We start from the raw sequence: 24,157 nt of genomic DNA, 5'->3' as shown, positions 1-24,157 counted from the left end.
CAAACAAAAGAGGAGAGTCGAGAGTGGAGATTAAATGACAGACTGAGCACAGAAGCCCTTTCTAGTTCAGTCTCTTTTAAAACGTGAGGGAGAATAAGATCTAGATAAGGCAGTCGCTCTGTTCTTATCTGTATCCTCTTTTATTGCTGCTGCAACAGGCCAATTTTCCCCCACAGGGATCATTAAATTTTCATCTAATCCACTTTACTTAGATGGGTGGGGTTCACTGCATTGGTATAATTAACATGGCACAAGGAAAGTTCACAGTAAGACTTTTCCTTTCATTTTGAACTTCCTGGCTCTTGCTGTATTGTCCTCAGGTTTTATTCCCCCACTGTGCCCTTCAAGTACATTACTTTTTAAGCCTGGGTGGCTCAAGCAAGGATGAAGCCTGAAAGTGTTAACCAAATTACAGAAGCAGCAGAGAAAAGACTCTTCTCAGCACAAGTAAGAGACATAATTTTATTGTTAAGAAGACGCTCAAACGTGGAGCCGAAAATAGACGCTGCGGTCAAGTCTTTCCTTGTCAGCGGTGAGTAGGTTAGACAGCGAACGTCACCCGACATCTTTAAGGTTACCAGGATAACTGTGATGATGCTCTTGACTTGTCTTTTAATACATGAATGAATTTCAGTCTGTTCTCACAAATATGTTCCATTTACATGTGGGAACATATTTTGTGTGGTTTTTGACCTGCCCAGCTGATTCCATGGCCTGCTTGTCCTGCTTGGCGAAACCTGTGAGCATCTTGGCCTGGAAGCCACCGGAGAGTGCGATAAACGGCAGGAAGCAGAGGATGAGCAGTGTGAGCTTCCAGCTGAAGTAGAAGGACATGATGACGGCCACACCAATGTTGGTCAGAGAGTTGACAATCATACCAATCTGGGAGCCTGTAGCCTGGAGAGGAAGGCAAAAGGAACATTATTACAAAGTCAAACTGTCTGGTAAATTAACTCATTCATTTTCCCATGACCCTGACAGGCCTGCTTGTCCCTGTTGAAGAAAATCCTCCCACAGCATGATGCAGCCCCTGTTATGTTTCACGTTTAGAATAATGAGCTCTTTTCCAGCCTCTTAACAGTTTTTATTTTTCCTGGAGTGGGGACAATGCATCTTGATGCAACAGGTTTTCCTCACGGATGTTCCGTACTTAGCTGATCCATGTACCCATCAGCTCTGACCAGCTTCCCTGTCCCTTCTCAAGAAAAACATCCCCTCAGCTTGATCCTTTCACCACCATGTTTCACCATCAAGATGTTTGTTCTTTAGCAGCTTTTAACACTACTAACCTCTATTTAGCTCCATCTATCTCCTTATCAATGCTGACCAGCCTCTCTGTCCATATTGAAAAAATCTTCCCACAGCATGATGCAGCCACTGTCATGTTTCATGGTGGGGATGTTCTTTTATAGCCTTTAATGGGTATCTTCCAGGATTGCCTGGTATTTCGTATTATCCATATTCCCTGCCACCCTGACCAGCTTCAATGTTGAAGCATCCCCACAGCACTATGCTGCCACCACTGTGTTTCACAATGGGGATCACTGTTTTCTTCCTTACATCTGCCAATATGTCTGCCAAGTGAATTAAAGGTAGTGATTGCTGCAGTAGTGAGCTGATATTAACCTCTGACAATTTGCATTGGTTTAAATCAGTCATACACATAGTACTGTTCAATCTGTCTCAGTAAATATGTTGCTACAGTGTGAAAAAATTGTTATCAGCTTTGATTGGATTATCTGTGGTTTGCATGCTCACTGAGCACAAAGGTAGAACATACCACAGGTAGTTGAAACATAAATGTAAAATGATGTAGTTATATTGATTTTAAATTAAATTATATTTAACAAAGTACGCCAAATATGAAATTCCTCCTATCAATCACACACCTCAAATCTGAATGTGTTGTTAAATGTATTTTAAAAGTTATTTATCATTTATGAGGCTCTAACTCACCCCTTGAACTTGTGAGGCATCGGTTGCCAGACGTGTGGTCAGAGCCCCGGGGCTGTTCCTGTGATCATCAAACCAACCAATCTCTTGCCCAAGCATGGCTTGAAAACCAATCCGCCGTAACCTGCGGGTCAGCAGCTCGCCAGACTTGGAAAAGGCATAACCCTGTACACACAAGCGGACATTTTTTTAAATTAAATCTAAAAGACCTTCACATGAATATACTGTAATATGCCAACTTTGTGCTTTAACCCAGGACTAAATAGGCCCCCTGAAGGAGATGGAGTAAAGCTATTTTATTCTAAAAAGGCATTCATTCATCAACATGGAGTGTTCTCTTGTGACTTTCTTGCTACCTTGATGACAGGATTTAAGCAGTAGAAAAGCACTAAAGCAATCAGTCTTGTCAAAGCTAACTGCTGCTCTACCTGCAGCATCTGGGTGAAGAAAGAGATGACTCCAACAATAACAAAGAACACACAGATTCCATTAATCTCTCTCCTCTGAGCCTCGGGATCTGTCACAGCAAACGTCTGCAAACATCCAGAAAAAAAGATGCAGAAAAAACAGTATTAAATATGGACCTTCATGCCTATACATGAACAGCCTAAAAAAATTATTTCTATAATTTAAAACTTTTGACATTTTGTGATATTATAGCCACAAACTTCAGTCTGTTTTGTGTGGTTTTTTTTTTTGATAGCCTGACACAAAGTAGTGCATACTAGTGCAGTGGATAGAAAATGATTCATGGTTTGCCTTTTTTTTTGCATAAAATCTAAAAGGTGTGGTATTCAGTTTTATTCAGCCCCCTGAATAAAATACCTTGTAGATCTACTCATATCTTACGAGGTTCATCTCTTTCGACGTTGCTCATCAAGATTTTTCTTTCCCATTGTCCTTTGCAAAACCGCTCAAGCTCTGTGACTTTGACTGGTCCATGAATATGCTTTGAGCCAAACGCTTCCACTGTAGCTCTAACTTAAGGTTCTGCGTCTTTGTCCTGCTGGAAGTTGTATCTCCTCCAATCTCAGATCTTCTGCATCCTCAAACAGGTTTCCCTCCAGGATTGCCCTGTGTTTGATCTGAAGGCAATTTGTTGCCCTTGATTTTATATAACAGTATCAGAGTAAAAGGGGCTAAATATAAATGCACATCACTTTTTAGATTTACAACTATCACTTCAAAATGCCTCCAAAAACACTCTGAAATAAGTGTCTATAACAAGACAAACTGTAAAGATGTTCAATAAATATGTGATCGCTGTGTTACATAAAGAAAAAGAACTGTCTAGACTTTGTTGGTTTTCCATAAGGTCATACCGCCAAGATTTGACTGAACAGCAGGGAGTAAACTGGGTTAACTCCTCCATTGACCGCAGCCCCAAGAGATCCAAAGAACATATAGGGCCACTCAGGTGCGTTGTATTTCAAAATCCTGGCAACTGGAGCAGGTTCCACAAGTTCATCCTCTTCCTCCTCTGGTGTGGCTTTCTGAGAATACAGAAAGGATACTGAGGATACGCAAGAACAGATTTACTGTTAACTGTGCCAGCTCTTTAAGGATGGATGGAGAAAACTGTTAAACAGAAGACTAAAAATGGTGCAAACATGTTGCAACACACCTTATATTTATCTTCTCGAGACACAGAGTAGGCTATGGGGCCGAGGTCTCCAGCGATGGGAACCGAGGATTCTGGGATCAGGTTGGAAAGTTGGGATCGGGACCTCTGGCGGATCGAGGCTCTGCTCAAAACAATTGATTTCTGAATTCCTTTGCTTGTTGTTTACTCAAATATTCACATCTTTTTATATAATGTAACAACAAAGCATTGTTGGTGTAATAGAACTTTTTAAGGGGAACCTTTAAGCCTCTCTCCTCTCACCACATTATTTAAGTGGCTCTGGATGATAGTGTTGGCTAAACGCTTTAAATGCTGAAGAAAATGTAAAAGGTAATTAACTAAAATGGTGGTACCAGTGATTGCTGTAACACAGTCAATTTCAGCTATAAAAAGACAGCTGTAGCAATCCTATTTAGATGCACATTTAGAGCTGAGTAAATGAATGTGTACCTAAAGTGGGTGAAAGAGCAAGTAATAAAGAAATGTGTTCGGACAATACCTTAAACTGGCACGATAGCTGCCTGCTCTGGATAGATTTAACCTCTCTGGCTGCTGCTCTTCGCCCTCAGCCGCTAACATATGACAAAAAAAAAGGAAAGTGATTTAATGGATTTATGTAATATAGTCCTCTGATCAGCCATACCATTATAAACATTGAAAGGAAAATGAGAAACATATAAAGGTGTGAGTCCAGAAGACAAAGACCAAGTCAAAGAATCAGCTTGAACCGGGACGTTTTTATAGGTTAATATAACACCAATATGTTGGTGTAGATTCACATTCACCCAGGACATGATAAACCTAATTGTTTAAATAAAAGGTGTGGTTTGATTATGAATATTTATTAAAAAATAATAATTTAACAATCACAATTAATCATTTATGATTTCTAACTAAAATCATCCACAATGTTTGCATATTCAAAATATACTATGAAATTGTGATTGTTGGGCTACTAGCACCTAATAATCTGGAAAAATAGCCTACTGTTGTATAAAAAGACACTTCGCCAAGCCAGAATCATTAATAGAAGAGAATAAGAATAATCCTAGGTTTCTCTTTAGTATAGTTGCTAAACTTAGAGTCATAGCTCTGTTGAGCCATCCATTCCCTTAGCTCTCAGCAGTCATGACTTTATGGGATTCTTCTTAAATAAAATTGATTCTATTAAAAATAAAATCTTTGACATACTCCCAAAGATGATTACTTCATCCTCAACAAGTGAGACAACATTGGAAATAACTGCAGAACCTGATTTGTGTTTGGACTGTTTTGATCCTGTGGAACTATCAGAAATATTAGCTTCATCTAAACCTTCAACTTGTATGTTAGACCCAATCCCAACCAAATTATTTAAGGAAGTGTTCCCTCTGATTACCAGCCCAATTTTAGATATGATTAATATATCTTTAGTAAATGGATATGTACCACAAGCTTTTAAGTTAGCTGTAATTAAACCTTTACTTAAGAAACCTTCGCTTGATCGAGATGACTTAATAAATTACAGACCAATATCCAATCTTCCGTTCTTAGCTAAAATTCTTGAGAAAATGGTTGCTAATCAAATGTGTGAGCATTTACACAGCAATGACCTGTTTGAAGAGTTTCAGTCAGGCTTCAGAGCTCATCATAGCACTGAAACAGCTCTGCTGAAAGTCACTAATGATATTCTTATGGCCTCATATAATGGACTTATCTGTTCTGGTTCTGTTAGATCTCAGTGCTGCATTTGATACAGTCGACCATAATATTCTCTTAGAAAGGCTAGAATATGTTGTAGGGATCAGGGGAACAGCGCTAGGCTGATTCAAATCTTATCTGTCTGACAGATTCCAGTTTGTTCATGTAAATGATAAATCATCTTTAAACTCCAGGGTTAATTGTGGAATACCACAGGGCTCAGTACTTGGGCCAATTCTCTTTACTATATATATGCTTCCAATAGGTCAAATTATCAGGAAGCATAGGATAAATTTTCACTGTTACGCTGATGATACTCAGCTTTACTTATCCATAAATCCTGATGAGCCCAACCAGTTAGACAGACTACAAGCATGTCTTGAAGATATAAAAACTTGGATCACTTTAAATTTTCTGCTTCTAAATTCAGACAAGACAGAAGTTGTTGTCTTTGGACCAGAGTCTTTAAAAAAGAAACTGCTTAGTCAATCACTTAACCTGGATGGCATTAAATTGACCTCCGGTAATAAAGTAAAAAACCTTGGTGTTATTTTTGACCAAAACATGTCATTTAAATCCCTTATTAAACAGGTTTCTAGGATATCCTTCTTTCACCTCCGGAACATTGCCAAAATTAGAAATATCCTATCCAGGAGGGACGCTGAAAAACTACTCCATGCATTTGTTACTTCAAGGCTGGACTATTGTAATTCTTTACTATCAGGATGTCCACAAAATGCAGTTAAAAGCCTTCAGCTGATTCAGAATGCTGCAGCAAGAGTTCTGATGAAAATTAAAAAGAGAGATCATATTTCTCCTATTTTAGCTTCCCTTCATTGGCTCCCTGTTAAATCCAGAATAGAATTTAAAACTCTCCTCCTCACATATAAAGCCCTTAATGATCTAGCTCCATCAAATATCAGAGATCTGATTGTTCCATATATTCCTAACAGGGCACTTCGTTCTCAGACTGCAGGTTTACTGGTGGTTCCTAGAGTCTCTAGAAGTAGAATGGGAGGCAGATCCTTTAGTTATCAGGCTCCTCTCCTGTGGAACCAGCTCCCAGTTTTAGTTCGTGAGGCAGACATCCTGTCTACTTTTGAGGTTAGGTTTAAAACTTTCCTTTTTGATAAAGCTTATGGTTAGAGTGGCTTAGGTTTTCCTGAGCTATCTCTATAGTTATGCTGCTATAGGCTTAGGCTGTTGTAGTACATAATGACCACTTTCACTCTCTTCGCTACATTCTCACACTACTCTCCAATTTTGCATTATTTGCTGTTAACTCAGCTTTTAACTTTATGTTTTCTCTCTTTTCTCTTCCTAGAAGCTACACCTGGCCTGGCTCTGTGTCTACCTGTGACACCTTTCTGGAGAGGGGCATCGTCCAAGTTTCTGCTGGCAACAACTTCATGCTCACCTTCAACCGATGATCCACTTGGCCCTGTCTTTCAGTATTTAACTCTTTCTCTCTCTTAGAAATAGCAATTGACTGAGCTACACCAGTAGACCCAAGATGGGTTCAGGCAAGGGGTTCTCTTTCTGTGTTGTAACCAGATTGGACAACAAAGACCACCTGGGCTCTGGGTATATTATCTATACAGACAACTTTACACTAGTCCCTTCCTCTTTCATCACCTGAGCCAGCAGGGATTTTGATCTTGAGGGGGTGTACAGATAGGAAGGAGTTGCTGTCCCCACCACCCAGGAAGATGCCCTCACCAAAAGATCTGTTCTTCATTTTCATCTGCAATGTTTTATTTTACCTGAATATCTAAAATCAAATTCTACTTGTCTTTCTTTCTTCATTTCAAACTGCATTGTATTGTAACTTACAGCTAACTTTGGAAAATCTCGAGTCTTCGGGGGAAAATGCACTAAAGCAATCACAAGACATTTCCTGTCCAAATTTATAGTTAAAGTAAGAAAAAACTGGCCCTACCCTCTATTCAGTTCAGTGTTTGGGTCGTTATCACTTGATGTCCCTAACAACGGCAACATGCGAGCTTTTATGCTCACGTCTTAATAAGACCTGAAACATCTAAAAAACAAGAGAACACGTCGTGTTGCTTTTTATTTAAATACTTAGATAATAACAAGGATGGAAACTGACTGCATGTGTCTCTAATCACAGTAAAGTTTTGATCCTGACATCAAAGTTATTGTAATTGCTGGTTTTCATCAAGTCCAGCCAAACACAGAGAGGCTGATCTGAGAGCCCAAACATCATTCAACGCCTATAATGAGTCATTTACATCTTTTTAACTGCAGCTTTTAGGAATTTTCCACTGTTCGGTGGTCTGATAGCAGTGTTTCTGATGGCAGTCGCCCTTTCATTGCAGGAAAATGCACCTGGAACAAAACCACTAAGGAGAACATTGCAGATTTTAATACAAATAAGCTATGAGATTTCCTGGGCTGCCCGATCTATAAAGGTCCTACCTCACAGTTACCAAGAATTAAAAAATGTGATCCTGGCATTTTGGCACCAAACACTTTCAGATTTCTGGTGAAGTTTATGTCTCAATGGGCCTGGAAGGTTTTGGCCTTGAAAGAGAAACCTAAGTATTTGGCAGCTGTTTTTAATGGCACGGCTTATAGGAAATGTCATGGAATTACTTAAATGATAAACTTACTTTCCCTGGTCTTCTCATTCAAAGCCTTGTCTCCCTGGCTTTGCAAGGTGACAAGAGTGAAGTACACCCCCTTCCTCTCCAACAGTTCATTGTGTTTGCCCCTCTCCACTGCCCGGCCGTGCTCAAAGCCAACAATTACATCTGCATTCTTTATGGTGGATAGTCGGTGAGCGATAGAGATGGTGGTGCGTCCCATACGAACCTGTAAGAAAGCCCGAAATATTTCATATTCCATGACTGTAACTGGGTTTTCTGGAAAGAACCTTTTGGTGAAGACACATTTTAACACAAGTCTTACATACTTTATCCAAAGCTTCCTGAACAATAGCTTCACTCTCATTGTCCAGAGCAGAGGTCGCCATGTCCAGCAGTAAGATTCGAGGGTTCCTGACCAAAGCACGAGCAATGGCTATCCTCTGTTTCTGCCCACCGCTCATCTGGCCCCCACCTTCCCCTACCAATGTGTCAAATTTCTGCAAGATTTCAAAAAAGAGAAAAATTATACTTTTTAAACACACAGTGCTGTGAAAAAGTATTTTCCTCCTTGCATATTAATTTGTTTTTGCTTTTTTGACATTTAAATTTTTCAGATCATCAAACTAATTTAAATCAGACAAATTTGGTTAAAGAAAATGCAGTTTTTGAATTGTTTTCATTTTCCTGTTTTCATGAAACATTCAGTATGTTTCCCTTTGAACAATGATCCAAAACACACCAGCAAGTTCACATCTTAATAGAAAAAAGCAAAAACAAATTAAGGTTTTGGAGTGACCTAATCAAAGGTCAAACTTAAATCCAGCCGAGATGCCTGGATACGACCTTCAAGGGGGCCTTTATAGTGAAAAGCCCTCCAGTGTGGCTAAATTCAACAATTCTGGAAAGTAGAGCGGGCCAAAATTTCTCCACCATGAGGTCAAAGGCTCATTGCTAGTTATCACAAACACTATATTGCAGTTGTTGCTACCCAGGGTGGAACAACCAGTTATTAACTCGTACTTTTTCACGTTGTGTTTGATGATCTGAAACATTACAGCTCCAAAAACAGAAGAAATCTGTAAGGCTGCTAAAACGTTTTACAGCACTGTATTTGATTTAAACTTCATCCCCACCTGTGGGAGGTCCATAATGAAACTGTATGCGTTAGCCTCCTTTGCAGCGGTGATGATGTCCTCCATAGATACCCCAGGTCGACCATAGCGTATGTTCTCTGCAATGGTGGTGGCAAACAGTACAGGTTCCTGTTCCACAATGCCAATAAGGGAGCGCAGCCATTGGATGTTTAGGCCTCTGATGTCATGACCATCCAGCGTCACCTGGGACACATGGCACAGTGAGCGGGAGCTGATGCTAAACTTGATGGATGGTGCTATTACAGCAGTGTGCTACATTAATGTTCCTTTCTTTCTTGCAACAATAGTAGTTTAAAGTGCCTGTGACATGGAATTTTTATGAAAAATCCAATTACAGTTATGGAAGGGAAACATTAATGAAATGTTTCAAAAAAGTAAATTTATGCCACTGAAATGAACAGTTGGTCATAAATTTCACTAGAAAGACATTTCCAGACTACTACCTCGTGCTCTTTTATGACGTAAAAGGGGAACCCTGACATGTAAACTGACTGCTGCTTCAATGACCAGCAACACAGACAGCAGCAGAGAATCCGATGTTTCCCCAGTCACTATCAGAGAGAGATGATGATTTTCAAAATAATTCAAAATAATTCACTAAAGACAGACTAGATCTCGCTATGTTAATAAATACACACAAATATTTGCATATACACACGTGTATATATTAGCATTTGTTTACATTAGATTTATTAGTTGAGTTACTGGATTATATACATTAACTAAGGTATTATAAACCGAGCAATTACACTCAGTGAACTCACCCATTGTAGAACAAAACACATGAAAATATCTGGATGCATAAAACGAAAAATTAAGCAGTTTAACCGGTTTAACTTCCACAGAATGAGTTGTTTTGGACTTGCTAACGCATTTATCACTGGCTTTAATTGGGCGATCTGCGTATAGTTCTTGGAGCTCCTCCGGGCTTCGCAGCAGACTGGACTGGACCGGAGCAGACACAGTGTAAATCCAGGGTTACAGTAAATACGGCACTGAGTGAAACAACCAAAGGCAAAGCTGAGCAGCATGGAGCAGCAGCAGCAGACACAAGAGATGATTTAAGGTCTGAAGACACTACCTGGTGTCATTTTATTTAACTTTATATTAGAATCTTTAGAGAAACATTGATTTAAACATATCGTATGAGCGTGTATTTTTTGTTGGGATGAGAGACATGCGGGAGGTAATGGGAGCGTCAGGCTCAGGTTTCGTTTAATGAGGATCTACATGTGTCACATTGTCTTTTATCATGTTTTTAATTCTAATATAGTGTCAATTACTGCCTAGTTTCTTCAATATTAAGATGTTTTCTTTGAATTTCTGCATATGTGGGAAAACTGTCACAGGCACTTTAAAATGAAAAGGTTGTCAGTCTTTTGTACAATTTTTCGAAAGCAAGATATATTTTCTGAAAGGCTGAAAAAAGGAGAGGAGGATGTGTGAGGTTCTGTAATTCCTGTAAAAGTGAAAAATGAGGCTGTTAGGAACCATTAGCTGAATAATGAAACAAATTATCATCTACCTCCATCAACCTCAGGGGATGGTTATTTTTGAGAGCTGAAAAGGAGGGAGGAGTGTGTTGAGGAAGACTTCAGCCTCAGGAGAAGCGATAGGAGCAATGATAGAGGAACCACCTCATTATGAGTGTGATATTCTGAGCCCTGCTCCTACCATGCCTTCTTTAGGGTCGTAGAAGCGCTGAATGAGCTGAATGGCAGTGCTCTTCCCCGCTCCGCTGGGGCCCACAAAGGCGGTGGTTTCACCTGACTTCACTGCAACGCTGAGCTGGTCCAGGATCTGATTACAGACAGGTCATTGCTCCATAGTGAGAAATATTTCTGGCTGAATTCTGAATGCAGAAACCTAAAAAAGCTCTCTATTGACAGAAATACCTTTACCTGCCATGATGTGAAGCATTTCTATTCATCCTAGTAATACCAAAATAAATTCTGTGCTAATACTTTCCATGAGAATTCACCGAATAAATAAACAGAGCACACAAACATTAAAGTTTGTGGTTGTAACATGAAAAAATGTGGAAACGCACTAAGGTGTGAATTGTTACACAGCCCTGCAGGTGTTGGAGAAAACTTCAATTTAAAAAGTAAACACAGGAGCGTGATGATATCTTTCAGACATGGTGGATATAACTTGGTTTGTGAAGGATTTGCTGAGTGTGGACGAACAAACAAACAGCTATTTCTAAAATACCAGTGGATGGTAATTAACCCTTACTGTATCTCTTTGAAAATTACATCTTTAAATGGTGAAATGAATTTCTTAATAAATGCCCTTAATAAATCAGGAATCAAGAATTTAAAAGTTCAGGACAAATCAGAATTTCAAAACAATGAGACCAGATTTGTGTCTTCAGAAATAAATATGTATATATCGCTTTATTTGATCAGTTAAAGTGTCCTTGTGAGCTTTCAGGGCTTAAAATCTAAATCAATCATAAAGCCTTTTAATATTTTAGGCAGTACTTTACTTTAACGTCTGGTCTGGATGGATAGTAGAAGGTCACATTATGGAATTCAATATCCCCTTTGACTCGGTCAAGCTTGTATCCAGCCTCTGATAAACAGTCAATCTCCGGCTCCTGGTGTGACACGTTCAGGGAAAATTTACAATAAGACAACTTTTTAAACCAAAACAAGCTAAATTTTAACGGGAAGATCTGAAGCATGAAGCATTCCTACCCTGTCAATAGTCTCAAATATTGTAGTAGCAGCTCCACGGCCGGCTGCAAACGCCTCCAAACATGGGGAAGCCTGTCCCAAATTCATGGCTGCAATCAGCACCCCGAAAAAGACCTGAAATAACACAGTACGATTTCTGGGTTCTTTTTCTGAATGTCCAAAAGAGATTATCAAAAGCCTTGACTTGTAAGAGAATAAAATGACACAGTGGCATTGCATGTTCAGTCATAAGCAATACCTGAATCAGGGTTCCTGGTGTGTACTCCTCAGTGTCTATCACAAGAGTAGAGCCGTACCAGAAGGCCAGTGCATAGCACAGGAAGATGATCAGCCACATGTATCCGGTAAAAAAACCCATTATCATACCCTTCCTGATGCCCCATCGCTGGGCCGAGATCAAGTTCCTGTCATACCTTCAGAAAATTACCAAAGCTCAATGTACCTTACATAGAAAAGAATCAAAATGTCCAGCTTAGATTTGCACCCTGGCATAACCCATACCTGTCTACTTCCTTTTTCTCTCCTCCAAAAGCAGCTACAGTCCTGATGGAAGAAAGGACCTCATCAGCCACGGCACCAGCTTTAGCGTAGGCCTGCAGCTCCATCCCCGTCAGCTTGGCCACAAACTGCACATCAGAAACAGATGCAAAGTTGACTGAAGTGGGCCAAATTTGTGACATTAGGTAAACTAAATACGTGAGCGATATCGGTTCATCTCCACACCAAGTTATAGAACCTTACCATGTAGTTGTATGAACATGCTAATTGGTACAACATAAGTACTGTAATAAAATTAAGCCAAAAGCTCTAATTAGTTTCTCTGCATCATATTTCTTGGTTGTTATAAAGTTATAAATACAAATAAAAATCGAAAGCATGTGATGTGCGTTTGTTTTCAGCCTCCACTTGGCCAATACTGAGCTGCAATTGCTGCTGCAAATCTCTTTGGGTTTGTCTTTACGCGTCTAGGGAAGTGGATTATTGTCCAGCTCAGTCCAATCGGACAGAGACAATATGTGAATATTGATTTTAGGTCTTGCCACAGATTCTGATTTTAATTGATTTAATTTCATTGGGTCTTTTACTCAGCCATTCAAACATATGAAAATGCTTTTATCTACAATAACTCCATTAAAGCCCTGGCTGTATGTTTAGCCTTCAACCACGCTGAAGAAATGCATCCCCACAGCAAGCTGCCATCACCATGTTTCCTAAACCAAGTCCAGATTTATGGAGTGCCTGACAAATAGTGATCTTGTTACCAGTTTCTCCCCCCTGAACAGTGGATCTCAGCAGTTCTTACAGAGCTACCATGGGTCTCTTAGCTGTTTCAATAATTACCGCTCTACTTGCCAAGCCTGTTAGTTTAGTTTTGTCATACTCTTTCCATTTTCAGATGATGGACTAAACAGAGCTCTGTGAGATCGTCAAACGTTGGGATACTGTTTTAGAACCTAACCCTGCTTTAAACTGGTCCAATACTTTCTTCCTGACCTGTCTGCTGTGTTCCTTGGCCTTCTCGATGTTCACTAATGTTCTCAAACCTCTGGAAAATGAAAACCTGAATCGTCCTGCTCAAAGATCATGGCCATTTTGGATCCGGCAAACCTCATCTTAAATTGTAATCCTTGAATAAAGTATAGCAGCTGTTTTAGAAGTGGATTATTGATCTATTTTCAACTTGAGAAAGGGCTTCCGAAAAACTGTAGTCTATACCATTACCCAAGGTACATTCATCTGTTACATGCATTTCTCAGTCTTTGGGTATGTTTCTTGATCCAGTCTTGATGGGAATTGGAAATCACAATGCTTACTGGACAAAAACATAATGGTGGTTATTCTGTGAGACATGGTGGTGGTAGTGTTATTGTTTGGGATAGATATGAATATGAAACAACAACCACAAAGTATTTCTGAATTAAAGCAAGTGCTTGCAATCTACAGATTTACAACATAATGTATGTCCCTGTTTAGGTACATCAGAAAATCTTATCATAAATTAAGTTTATTTTTGCTTCGTTCCAAATGTCCAAGACTATAAACCATCGACAACTTTATTTTCAGACACTCCAGGTAGACTGTAGTTCTTGAACATGTTAGGGTTACTAGCAGCACCACTAACTATTGCAACACACCACATGCCAGTTTGGGTGTTCTTAGTCCAACCTTATCCTAAAATGGAAATAACCTAGCTGAATATTAGACAAAATAGATTTGCAAGAAAAATTTGATCAATAAAATAAGTTAAGAGACTCACGGTAACAAGTTAAAGGTCAAGTTAAAGATTTGCCATAATTTATCAAGTCAAGCTGACTCACACAGTGAGGAGAGGTTTATTCTCACCAGAGCCATGAGACCTGCTCCAACCCCAATCAGTGGACTGACAGCGACAATGACAAGTGTTAACTTCCATCCTTTCACAAACCCGATACAGAAACCACACACAAACGTGATGAAGCGTTGAACAAATATTGCAACCTGGTCTGCAATGGCATCGTTGATCTTGTTTATGTCACTGTAAGACATACATGAGGGTTAAAAGTCAGACTCTTACGCTGCAGGACAATCCTTAAGCCTGAAACAATGTCATCCCCTCCTTCCTAACTCACTCTGACATGCGAGTGTTGAGCTCCCCTACAGAGGTGCAGTCAAACCAGCCAATCTCCATCCTCATCACTTTGCTGAAGTACATTTTCCTGATGAGCTGAATCTGCCTGGCAGCGGCTGTCACCCACAGAGAGATCTGTCAGTGGGGAAGAAGAAAGGTACACTTATTTTTGGTCATGTTTAGATAAAAAGCAAGCAGTGCTGCAAGTTATTATCAGGTGTGATTTCATATTATTACAGAAAAATGACACAAATTTTACACGAATATGTTTAGAGAGGCCTTCTTCTATGAGTCCAGGATCAGCTACACAAAGTAGTGTATGATAGAAAGTATCAGAAAACTATACATGGTTTAATGATTTTTTTTCTCCCAAAAACAAATCTGAAAAGTGTGGCATGCATATAAATTTAGACCTTTTTACTCTGATACCCCTAAATAAAATCCATTGCAACCAGTAAATCAGAAAGACTGACAAGAGGCACATGAGAGCTGCAGAGATTCACAGCTTAAGTGGGTACATGTCTTAGCAGAACAATTCCACAGATCTGGACTTTAGGGAAGAGTTGTAAGAAAGTTAAAATAAGCTAAAGCAAGCTAAAAAGCTAAGCTAGGAAAGCTAAAATAAAGCCATAAGAAGGGCTCAGGGCAGTTAAGACCAAAACTAAACTTTCTGTTCATAAAAATGCCATTTGTGATAGAAAACTGACACTGCACCGCTCTAAACACACCACCCCCATGGTAAAACATGGAGGTGACAGTGTCATGCTGTAGGGTGCATGGATAGCGACGCTGATTAAAGTTGCTGGGAAGATAATGTAGCCAAATATAGGTCAATCCTGGAAGAAAACTTGTTAGAGCTGTTAACCTTCAAGCAGGAGAACTACCCCAAATGTACAGTCAGAGCCACAATGGAATGGTTTAAGTCAAAGTTATTTATGCATAAAAATGGCTCAATCCGTCCAGACATTTGCCTGTTGTGGCAAATTAAAAAAAATAATCTATTTTGCCAAGATGTACATGCAATGGCGCCAAAACCTGGTTCTGCAAGGTAAAAGTCAGGCCAGGTCCCACATTTTATATTTTCTATTTGCAAAACAGTTAGAAAACTGTCAAGAAAAAGTTTCTGTGATACACCTCAAGAGAAACAACCGACACTCAAACTCTTACAAAGATACAACCAAATTTGACTTGCAAGTAGTTCAACAAAATACAACCTGTACAGTGTCTCAGTTGTCTCATTCTGAACTAACTGAGGGAATGCGTCTCCATTTATCTACAGCTTTCTCCCTCAACATACTTCAGTTTAACACACACTATCATCTTTTCACAGTTTGCGATCACAGGGACTTTTTCTATGACACATTCAAATAGCTTCCTTCTATTCTATTCTATTCTTTTAAACTCTTTCATCACGTCTTTGGTTCTTTTTTGGCAGATTTCAAATATTTAGAAAAACATTTCAGTGTTGCTTCATACATTAAAAACCTTTAAGGTAATAGGACGTGCTACACATCTGCTGCCATTAGGTGTCACATTTCTGTTTGAGTCAAAGAGAGGGTCAAAAGTTAAATTGTGGGTGGTGCTAAATGCTTTACTTTGGCCACATTAGAATCTGCCTTGAACTAGGTTCCTTTCTGCAACTGTTGGTAGAAAATTAAGACAGCGGGTCAAGAATGTTGATGTTGCACACCCAATTTCTTTTTAAGGTTTTATAATTGATTGGATCAAATAATTTCAACATGTATTCTTTGATTTTAATTTAAGGACTAAGTGACAAAAACAAATAAGATGTTGTGACATTTTAAGACTAACCTGCAAGTATCCAAGCAAGAATACGGATAGTCCAATCCCAACATAATAGTAGGCAAACATGGTCATTTCATGCTCGATGTCAAGAATCCTAAAAATCAGCACACAGGCAGTTAATTAAACATACATATGAAACCTAAATGCATATGTAGGTTTTTTAAAATAACATCTTCATCATAGATTTAAGCACTTACCCACATGACCTGTTTTCCAGTGGATTGAGCATCTCTAACGTGGAGTTGATGATAAGACCCAGGTCCGACTGGTTCAGGGGCTGAGTCAGGTCTTGAACTACAGTGTAGTTCCTCTTCCACTGGATGGTGTTGTTCACACACTCCTTCCGGTCATCAGTTAGTTCGCTGAGCTCCATATCATACTCAATGAAGGTGTCGGTGAGCAGGCCAAACACCAACAACATGAGGGGCTGGGCCGAGCCATGCAGCACTGCACATACGCTGCCCAAAACCATCATCAGAACATCCTTGCAGGTGGAAAAGCGGAACTGGGCAGTAAATATTAATAACATGCTTTTATTAGAGGGGAAAACCTCACAAGGAGAGATTTAAAAAACAAAACAAAGGGATTTTTACCAGCTGGAAGAAGCCGACTCTAATTGCAGCTTGCTCTTGATTTCCTTGAACCCTGTTTAAAAGGGGGAAGTCAGTCATTGTCTGTACTAGGTGAATGCAATTAGGTATTCAGAACATCTACTGCCATTTGGTACTGACTTTTCCTTGTCCTTTGAATTAGTCATCGACCTGCATGGAACAAAGCAGAACAGTGAGTTGCTGCCCCCAGGTAATCCTTTTATAGTTATGGCACAATGAGGACAAAATGTATACAGAATCAATTCTGTTCTCTGTAACTTTATGCAAACAGTTAAAGTCTCTGAAATTAGAAAGATTTTCTTCAACATTTTAGCATTCTGAAAAGAAATGCAAGATTTTGTTTTGAGCAAGGTTTTTAACAATACTATACTTGTACGAATGGGGCCCTGGGCGACCTCCTTCTTCTACCAACCCCACAACCAATCAAAATGTAGGAAATCACAGCCCAGTTCCACACAAAGCATGTGAAACAGTCTCGCTACTCTCAGCCACAAACAGGGGTGCCAACTCCCACTGAGTGCACATGCATTAAAGCAATGGAATATGGAAGCAAATCGTTACCATATTTCAAATGAAAAAGCATTTTCAGAAATGCTTTTTCATTTTAAGAATGTGGCTGTATTGTTTGACTCATAAATGAAATTAGTAATCAATAATCCTATTTGCATTTTAATTTTCTTCTTCAAGACTGCTCATTCTTTTGCTTAAAATGAAAAAGAAAAAGACATTTGAGATTTATTTTTCAAAATGTGCCCCAGCAAATGGATACCAAAATTCAATTTGATGTGTAAAATTTGAAAATGACAACGCATTTCCAGAAATGCTTTTTCATTTTAAGAATGTGACTGCATTATTTGACCCATAAATAAAATTAGTAATCAATCATCCTATTTGCATTTTCTTCTTCACGACTGCACATTTTATGCCATAATCAAAAAGAAAACAAAGCAGACATTGCTTTTTCTCCACAGACACTATTAACAATAATGACAACCCATTTGCCGGTAATCAGCATCAGCTTCCACAAAAACAGCAGCAACCGCATTGGCAAGCTTTTACGGCCGGTCTGGCACCTTCTGGCATCCTCGCGGAATGCCCTGCCACCCTGCGGCAGGCTGTGGCAGTTCCGGTGGCAGCTCTGCCACAGCCAATGCAGACGTGCACAGCGCCCACTACCGAACAAGCTGGGTAGCTCGGTCAGCAGGGAGCTGAGGAAGAGCGGCTGCTGACGTCACTCTTCTGCGCCCGCAGCTCGGAATGCTTTTTCGTTTTCGAGTTCTGGGCAGTACTTTGCGGGCAGACCACGAAAACGAAAAAGCAATGTCTGCTTTGTTTTCTTTTTGATTATGGCATAAAATGTGCAATCATGAAGAAGGAAATGCAAATAGGATGACTGATTACTAATTTTATTTATGGGTCAAATAATGCAGCCACATTCTTAAAATGAAAAAGCATTTCTGGAAATTATTTTTCATTATCAAATTTTACATTTCAAATTGATTTTTGGTATCTATTTGCTGGGGCATATTTGGAAAAATAAATCTCAAATGTCTTTTTCATTTTAATTTAGTGAAGGTATGAGCAGTCTTGAAGAAGAAAATTAAAATGCAAATAGGATTATTGATAACTAATTTCATTTATGAGTCAAACAATACAGCCACATTCTTAAAATGAAAAAGCATTTCTGAAAATGCTTTTTCATTTTAAATATGGTAACGATTTGCTTCCATAATGAAAAACTTGTTTGTGGTGCAAGTGATATGTTTTAGTCTAGCATCAACAAACTGAAAAAAACAAAAATGTTTTATAAAAAAGACTGGAGGAACCAGTTCTCTGAAAAAGATGAATAATGCAGTTGCATGTCCAAAGCAATAACAAGCTAACAATCTATTAGGGGCAAGTTAGCATGAGCTACACACATTCCACCTTATTAGGGACTCCTACACAATTCCTTGTTAACACAAATATCAAAACAGCCAATCGACTGGAAGCAACTCAATGCTTCGAAGTATTAAATATGGTAAAGACTACTGCAAATGTTCAAACTGAGCATGGGAAAGGAAAGGGGATTTCAGTGAATCTGGTGGTTGCATGTCGTGGCCATATAGTCTTGTCTGAGTATGTCAAAAACTGCTGACCTACTGGTATATTCAAACAACCATCTCTGCGGTTTACAGAGAATGGCCAGAAAATGGCCAGAAAAAGTATCCAGTGAGTGGCAGTTTTGTGTGATGCCAGAGGAATACAGAGAGACTGCATCTTAACCATGGTTAAGAAATGTTAAAGGCAATAGCTCAAACAACCAGTTGTTACAACCAAGAAATGCTAAACACCCTCTTAGAATTTACAACACATTTGTTGGGTGTTATGATTATTGATTGATTAATCTTGATCAATAATTATAATTAAAAATCATAATTTGACTAAATCAATTTCTTAACCAAAATCCTCATTTATGAATTGAGACCAGAGATGTTTCTGGTGTTGTAATTGTGGCTCAACACCTTTGACAATTACAACCGTTCAATACTCCGTAATAATTAATAACTATTACCGGTGATGTCACTGTTTAATCGACCGTTTCAGCCGAAACGTGTGGAACTTTAACCTTATCTTGACTGACGAATCACTCTTGTACAAAATAAACACAGAACGCCTTCTGTTTATCTATGTGAATATTTATTAAATCGCCTACTCAACATGCAAAGTTCTATATAAAAGGGGTAAAATATCTAACTAAGCAAAAATAAAGCAAAACAGCAGTGGGTGTGTATTGAATCAACCAGCAGTTATGGCAAACATGAGAACATGACGAAGGGGTGTGGGGGTGAGTGGAGGGTGGGGCGCAGCTCCAACTGTAACTCAGTTATACTCAGTCATAAAAACTCCCCCAACTCCTGAGCAGACAAAGAGTTATAAAACTTTTGGCGGCAAGCTAGTAAGCAGTGAGGTTGAAGACAAAGAAAAATGGGGAATTTCACCATGAGGTTATCTTAACAGTCCAGTCTCACCGCGCACCTGCGCTGACTCTCAGGTGGTAAATACCCCACAAAACACGCACAGAACTGGGAGCGCAACTGCTTCCAGACATCAACACAGCACATCAAAGTTTCAATAACAAGGTTACATGCACATATCGTTCAGAACACATTAGATTCTAACTAGCAAATCTCATCGCACTAAGACCTCCTACTCTGCCCAGACTTTCTAAGAAAGAAATAAAATAAAGGATGGGTATTACTTGTTGTCGGCTTTCTTCTGAGCGGGGTCGAGCAAGAAAACGGGGAGTTGGAAGTTAACTGTGCGTCCACTTCTTCAGGAAAAGCGGTCAATCAAATGGCCGATGCCGTTGGAAAGGCATAGTGACGTCCCGCACCATGCAAGTAGTCCAATATTCAGCAAACAAGTGGTCCAACACATTGAACCTTGAAGCGGGTGGGCAACAGTAGCAGAGGACTGTCGGCGAAGAACAGGAAACTGTGGCTGCAGTTCACACAGCCTCAATACCTAATTCCAGCTGCAATATTTAGATAATGGGTCAGAATTTGGTGTAAACAACATGAAAGCATGGATTCGCCCTACCTTGTAGCAACAGTTCAGGCTGGTGGCGGTGTCGTGATGTGGTGCTCCCAAAGGTCTCATTTAAACACCACAGGCCCCCCCGTACCCAAGTATTGTTACTAGTTGTCCACCCCTTTCTGACCAGAGTGAAACCATTTGCCAACAAATCTGAAATAACTGTGTGATGCGATTTAGGCAATAAGGACCAACATCTCTGAAAAATGTTTCCAACACCTTATTGAATCTGTACTACAAAGAGTTAAGGCAGTTCTGAAGGTAAAAGGGTCCCAACCCAATGAATAAAGACTATTGATGAGAAACTGTTGATAGCTGTAGTTAAAAATTATATTCTGTTATCTTTTGCCTGAGCTAAAGATATTAAATAGATTATACTGGATTACAAAAAATAACATTGCCCTGCGATGGACTGGCGACCTGTCCAGGGTGTACCCTGCCTCTCGCCCATAGACTGCTGGAGATAGGCACCAGCTCCCCCGCGACCCACTATGGAATAAGTGGTAGAAAATGACTGACTGACTGACAAAAAATAACATTTTAATTAGCTATGAGTAATCGAATGTTAAAAAAAGCAATAAAAAAGTTATTTTGTTTCTTGCATCACTTAGCCTGGCTTTCTCTTGGTTTCTAAAGGAGCAGCATAAAAATAGAGATGCTAAGAACAATTTAGCTAGCTTTAGCACTGATATAGAGGAGGACAGAAATAAAAAGACAGCTGAAACCAAATCTCCATTTGTTTTTACTATTTCATGTACAAGTTACTGTTAGCACAGTAGCACAGCTATCCCTTACAGTAAGTAGTGGTTTAAAACTCACATTAGCGATTTCTATAAACGATATTTTTCATGGGCTGTTCATTATTTTTTTTGCAAATGTGGCAACTAGTGGGACAGGAAATTATTGTGGTGTGTGTGTTCAGCAGATTTTCAGTTTCAGACTAGCTGCCTGTATTAATTGGCTAACAAGGCAGTGAAATTCATACATTTCAATTACTAAAATATTTTATGGTAGTATTTATTGTATAGAAAATACGTTTTGAATTCACTCCAAAAATAATGTTGAAATAAATTACTTAAATAATTACTTAGTTAAAGTGGCTAAAACTTGATTTAGCCACTTTAATTTATGTGTGTTTATTTAGTCTTGCAAAAATTGTGAAACCCCCTTAACCTTTCCCAATTTGTCAAATATCAAACACAAATATCCATGTATTTCATGTGGATTTTACATGATAGACCCCCGCATAGCTGTGCATAATTATGAAGTGGAAATAAAACATGACTATACATTTTTTATAAATGAAAGTTTGAAAAGTGTAGCTTGTATAGCCGCACTGAGTCAATACTCTGCATAACCGCCTTTTGTTGCAATTACAGCTGCAAGTCTTTTGGGGTATGTTTCTACAATCTTTGCCCATCTGGAGACAAAATTCATTTTTCATTCAGTCTTTTTTGCAGAAGAGTCCAATCTCAGTCAGATTAGGTGGAGAGCATTTGTGTCGATTGGAAAGATTCTCAACATATTTAGGTCTAGGCCATTCAAAGTCATGGATGTTCTTTGATCTAAACCATTCCATTGTAGATTGTAGATGTAGAAGGGTAACCTCTGCCCCAGCCTACACTCTTTTGCAGCTTCTAAAATGACTTCATCCTAGATTTTCCTGTATTTAGCTCAAATAAAATTTCCGTGAATTAACATCCGCTTCCCTGGCTCTGCTAAAGAAAAGCAACCCCACGGTATGATGCTATCACCACCATGTTCAAGGGTGAGGATGGTGTTTGCAGGGTCACACAGCATTTTGTATGTAGACCGAAAAGTTAAATTCTGATATCATCTGACCAGAGCACCTTCCTCCACACGATGCTGTGTCACCCTACATGACTTGTGGAAAAATGCAGAGGGTACTTATTGATTTTAGTCACAGATCTTGCCACTCTTCCATAGAGATTAGATTTGTTAAGGGCATGACTAATAGTTGTCCTATCAATGTATACTCCAATCAAAGCTGTGGCTCTCTGCAGCTCCTCCAAAGCTACTATAAGTCACTTGGCTGCTTCTCATATTAATGCTCTCCTTGCTCAACCTGTGAGTGTAGGTGGACTTTTGGGTCACTTTTAAAGGTCTTTGGTCCCTCTGCATTCTACTAGGGATATCAGCCTGAAAGGGACTAAATATATATACACTCCACACTTTTCAGATTTGATTTTTTTAACCATTTGTCTTTTTCCTTCCACTTTACAGTTAGGCACTACTTTGTGTTAGTCTGTCACATATAATCATAATAAAATCCATTAATCTCTGTAAGTGTAATTGAATTTTAGTTATTTACAGGAATTTCATGAATAAAACATTTTTTTTATATTGTTAAGAATGTGTTCAGCGGTTTATTGTTTTTATTGTGTAGATAATATTGGGTCAGTATTTATATTGCTATACTTACATATAGGAACCAGCTGGTTCTGCAACACAAACACAGGACAGGTATTATAATCAGTGGTTCAAACTGCTATCTGTAATATACTATTCATCTTCTTTTTAAGACACCTTTCCATCGTTCATCATAACTTGATCAGTATTCTTTAGTGTTAAACCATCTGGTTTATATATGATATAGTACATTACCTTCACCTGAAACTTCATAGCTGCGGTTATCGTGTCCCAGTTTTTTTATGCTTTGCAGTCGTACAGATCCCGTTGGCATGGTGACAAAATCAGTTTCAGACGTCAGAAGCTTAAACTTCAACTAGGATTAAATGACAGATGCGAACCAGGAATTTTCTGATCTGATGTCTTTCTTGTCCACGATTAAAACTGATGAGTCCAGGTCAGTATAATCTACACAGTCCAGTGGGTTGATGCACAGCTCATGGAAGCTGGTTGTAGTTGTGGCAGTTTGCCAGGTGGGTACAGGTAGACACCCTTTGCACGTTGGCAGCAGAGTCACGTGCATTATTTGGGCTTGGTTGGAACTTGGGGTCAGATTGCTTTGTTTGAAGGTAAGTGTCCTACCGGTTCCTGTACTGAAAGGGCCAGTGACCTTGCAAAGCAAACATTTACCTTGCAGTGTGGTAGATTATAACTTTGTTTGGTAGATTAAAAGAGTTACTGTCATTTTTACCACATGTGAAAGTTTAATTCTGTATAAATTGTTCTGGGCATGAGGAAACAGTCATTCTAAGCAGCGTCCAAGGCCTGTCAAGGAACAGGTTTAGATAAGGAAAGGTTTTTGGCATGAGGAAAGACTAATGAACTTGTTATTGCAGAAGCGAGCATGTAGGCTGAATAGAAACAGTCAAGCTGGAAAGAATTATTATATTGGTACATCGGATTGGTCAAGAGTTTTACATACACACCAATGTTATGAATTTCAATAAATATGCCGAAGCTGAAGGTAAGGAATTTTTGGAAATTTTAATGAAGAAATTTTGGTGCACTGTGAGCAAAAAAGTTCCCCTGTGGAGACTGGGAGGAGAGAGAACTGCTGCACTCTTCCACAGCAGAAGCTCTGCACTCATTCTGTGTATCTGCTAAATGCGGCAAATGTGTTCAGGAAAATTATTATTATGTAATTAAATGATCATTATGTAATTCGTCAAGAAGAAGGCAATCTTGCAATGAACTGAACGGCATTATAAGCTCCAATATTTCAACAATCATTTGGATGAAAGAACTATTAAAGTTCTAAATGACTTTTACAGAGAAACTGATGTACGTCAAGACTTAATTAGAACCTAATTAGGCCGGAAAGGCATTGAAGAGAAAAGCAAAAGTTTCAGTGAATGCATGCAACAGTTTAAGAGCTGTTCTTCAGAAAGAAGGTTGAAGCCTGCA

General features: G+C 39.1%; 1 protein-coding gene across 1 annotated transcript in view; it reads right to left on the bottom strand.

Moving 5' to 3' along the window:
- The window catches only part of LOC124861339 (bile salt export pump-like), a 28,902-nt gene extending 5,692 nt beyond the window's left edge, over positions 1 to 23,210 (bottom strand). The window contains exons 1-22 of the mRNA XM_047354966.1: positions 22,949 to 23,210; positions 22,767 to 22,785; positions 16,868 to 16,897; positions 16,730 to 16,781; positions 16,334 to 16,641; positions 16,143 to 16,230; positions 14,332 to 14,465; positions 14,066 to 14,237; positions 12,224 to 12,348; positions 11,961 to 12,135; positions 11,723 to 11,836; positions 11,512 to 11,622; positions 10,695 to 10,820; positions 9,000 to 9,203; positions 8,193 to 8,363; positions 7,891 to 8,092; positions 4,077 to 4,149; positions 3,578 to 3,698; positions 3,276 to 3,446; positions 2,382 to 2,486; positions 1,957 to 2,118; positions 694 to 897 (exon numbers count right to left, since the gene is read on the bottom strand). Of these exons, the coding sequence (XP_047210922.1) occupies positions 694 to 897; positions 1,957 to 2,118; positions 2,382 to 2,486; positions 3,276 to 3,446; positions 3,578 to 3,698; positions 4,077 to 4,149; positions 7,891 to 8,092; positions 8,193 to 8,363; positions 9,000 to 9,203; positions 10,695 to 10,820; positions 11,512 to 11,622; positions 11,723 to 11,836; positions 11,961 to 12,135; positions 12,224 to 12,348; positions 14,066 to 14,237; positions 14,332 to 14,465; positions 16,143 to 16,230; positions 16,334 to 16,641; positions 16,730 to 16,781; positions 16,868 to 16,897; positions 22,767 to 22,785; positions 22,949 to 23,027 (2,946 nt within the window). The 5' untranslated portion in view covers positions 23,028 to 23,210. The remainder of the gene's footprint in view (positions 1 to 693; positions 898 to 1,956; positions 2,119 to 2,381; positions 2,487 to 3,275; positions 3,447 to 3,577; positions 3,699 to 4,076; positions 4,150 to 7,890; positions 8,093 to 8,192; positions 8,364 to 8,999; positions 9,204 to 10,694; positions 10,821 to 11,511; positions 11,623 to 11,722; positions 11,837 to 11,960; positions 12,136 to 12,223; positions 12,349 to 14,065; positions 14,238 to 14,331; positions 14,466 to 16,142; positions 16,231 to 16,333; positions 16,642 to 16,729; positions 16,782 to 16,867; positions 16,898 to 22,766; positions 22,786 to 22,948) is intronic.
- Positions 23,211 to 24,157: the final 947 nt, after the last annotated feature.

The sequence above is a fragment of the Girardinichthys multiradiatus genome, chromosome 24 (genome assembly GCF_021462225.1).
Source record: "Girardinichthys multiradiatus isolate DD_20200921_A chromosome 24, DD_fGirMul_XY1, whole genome shotgun sequence".
NCBI lineage: Eukaryota > Metazoa > Chordata > Actinopteri > Cyprinodontiformes > Goodeidae > Girardinichthys > Girardinichthys multiradiatus.
This window is presented reverse-complemented; position numbering and strand designations above follow the sequence as displayed.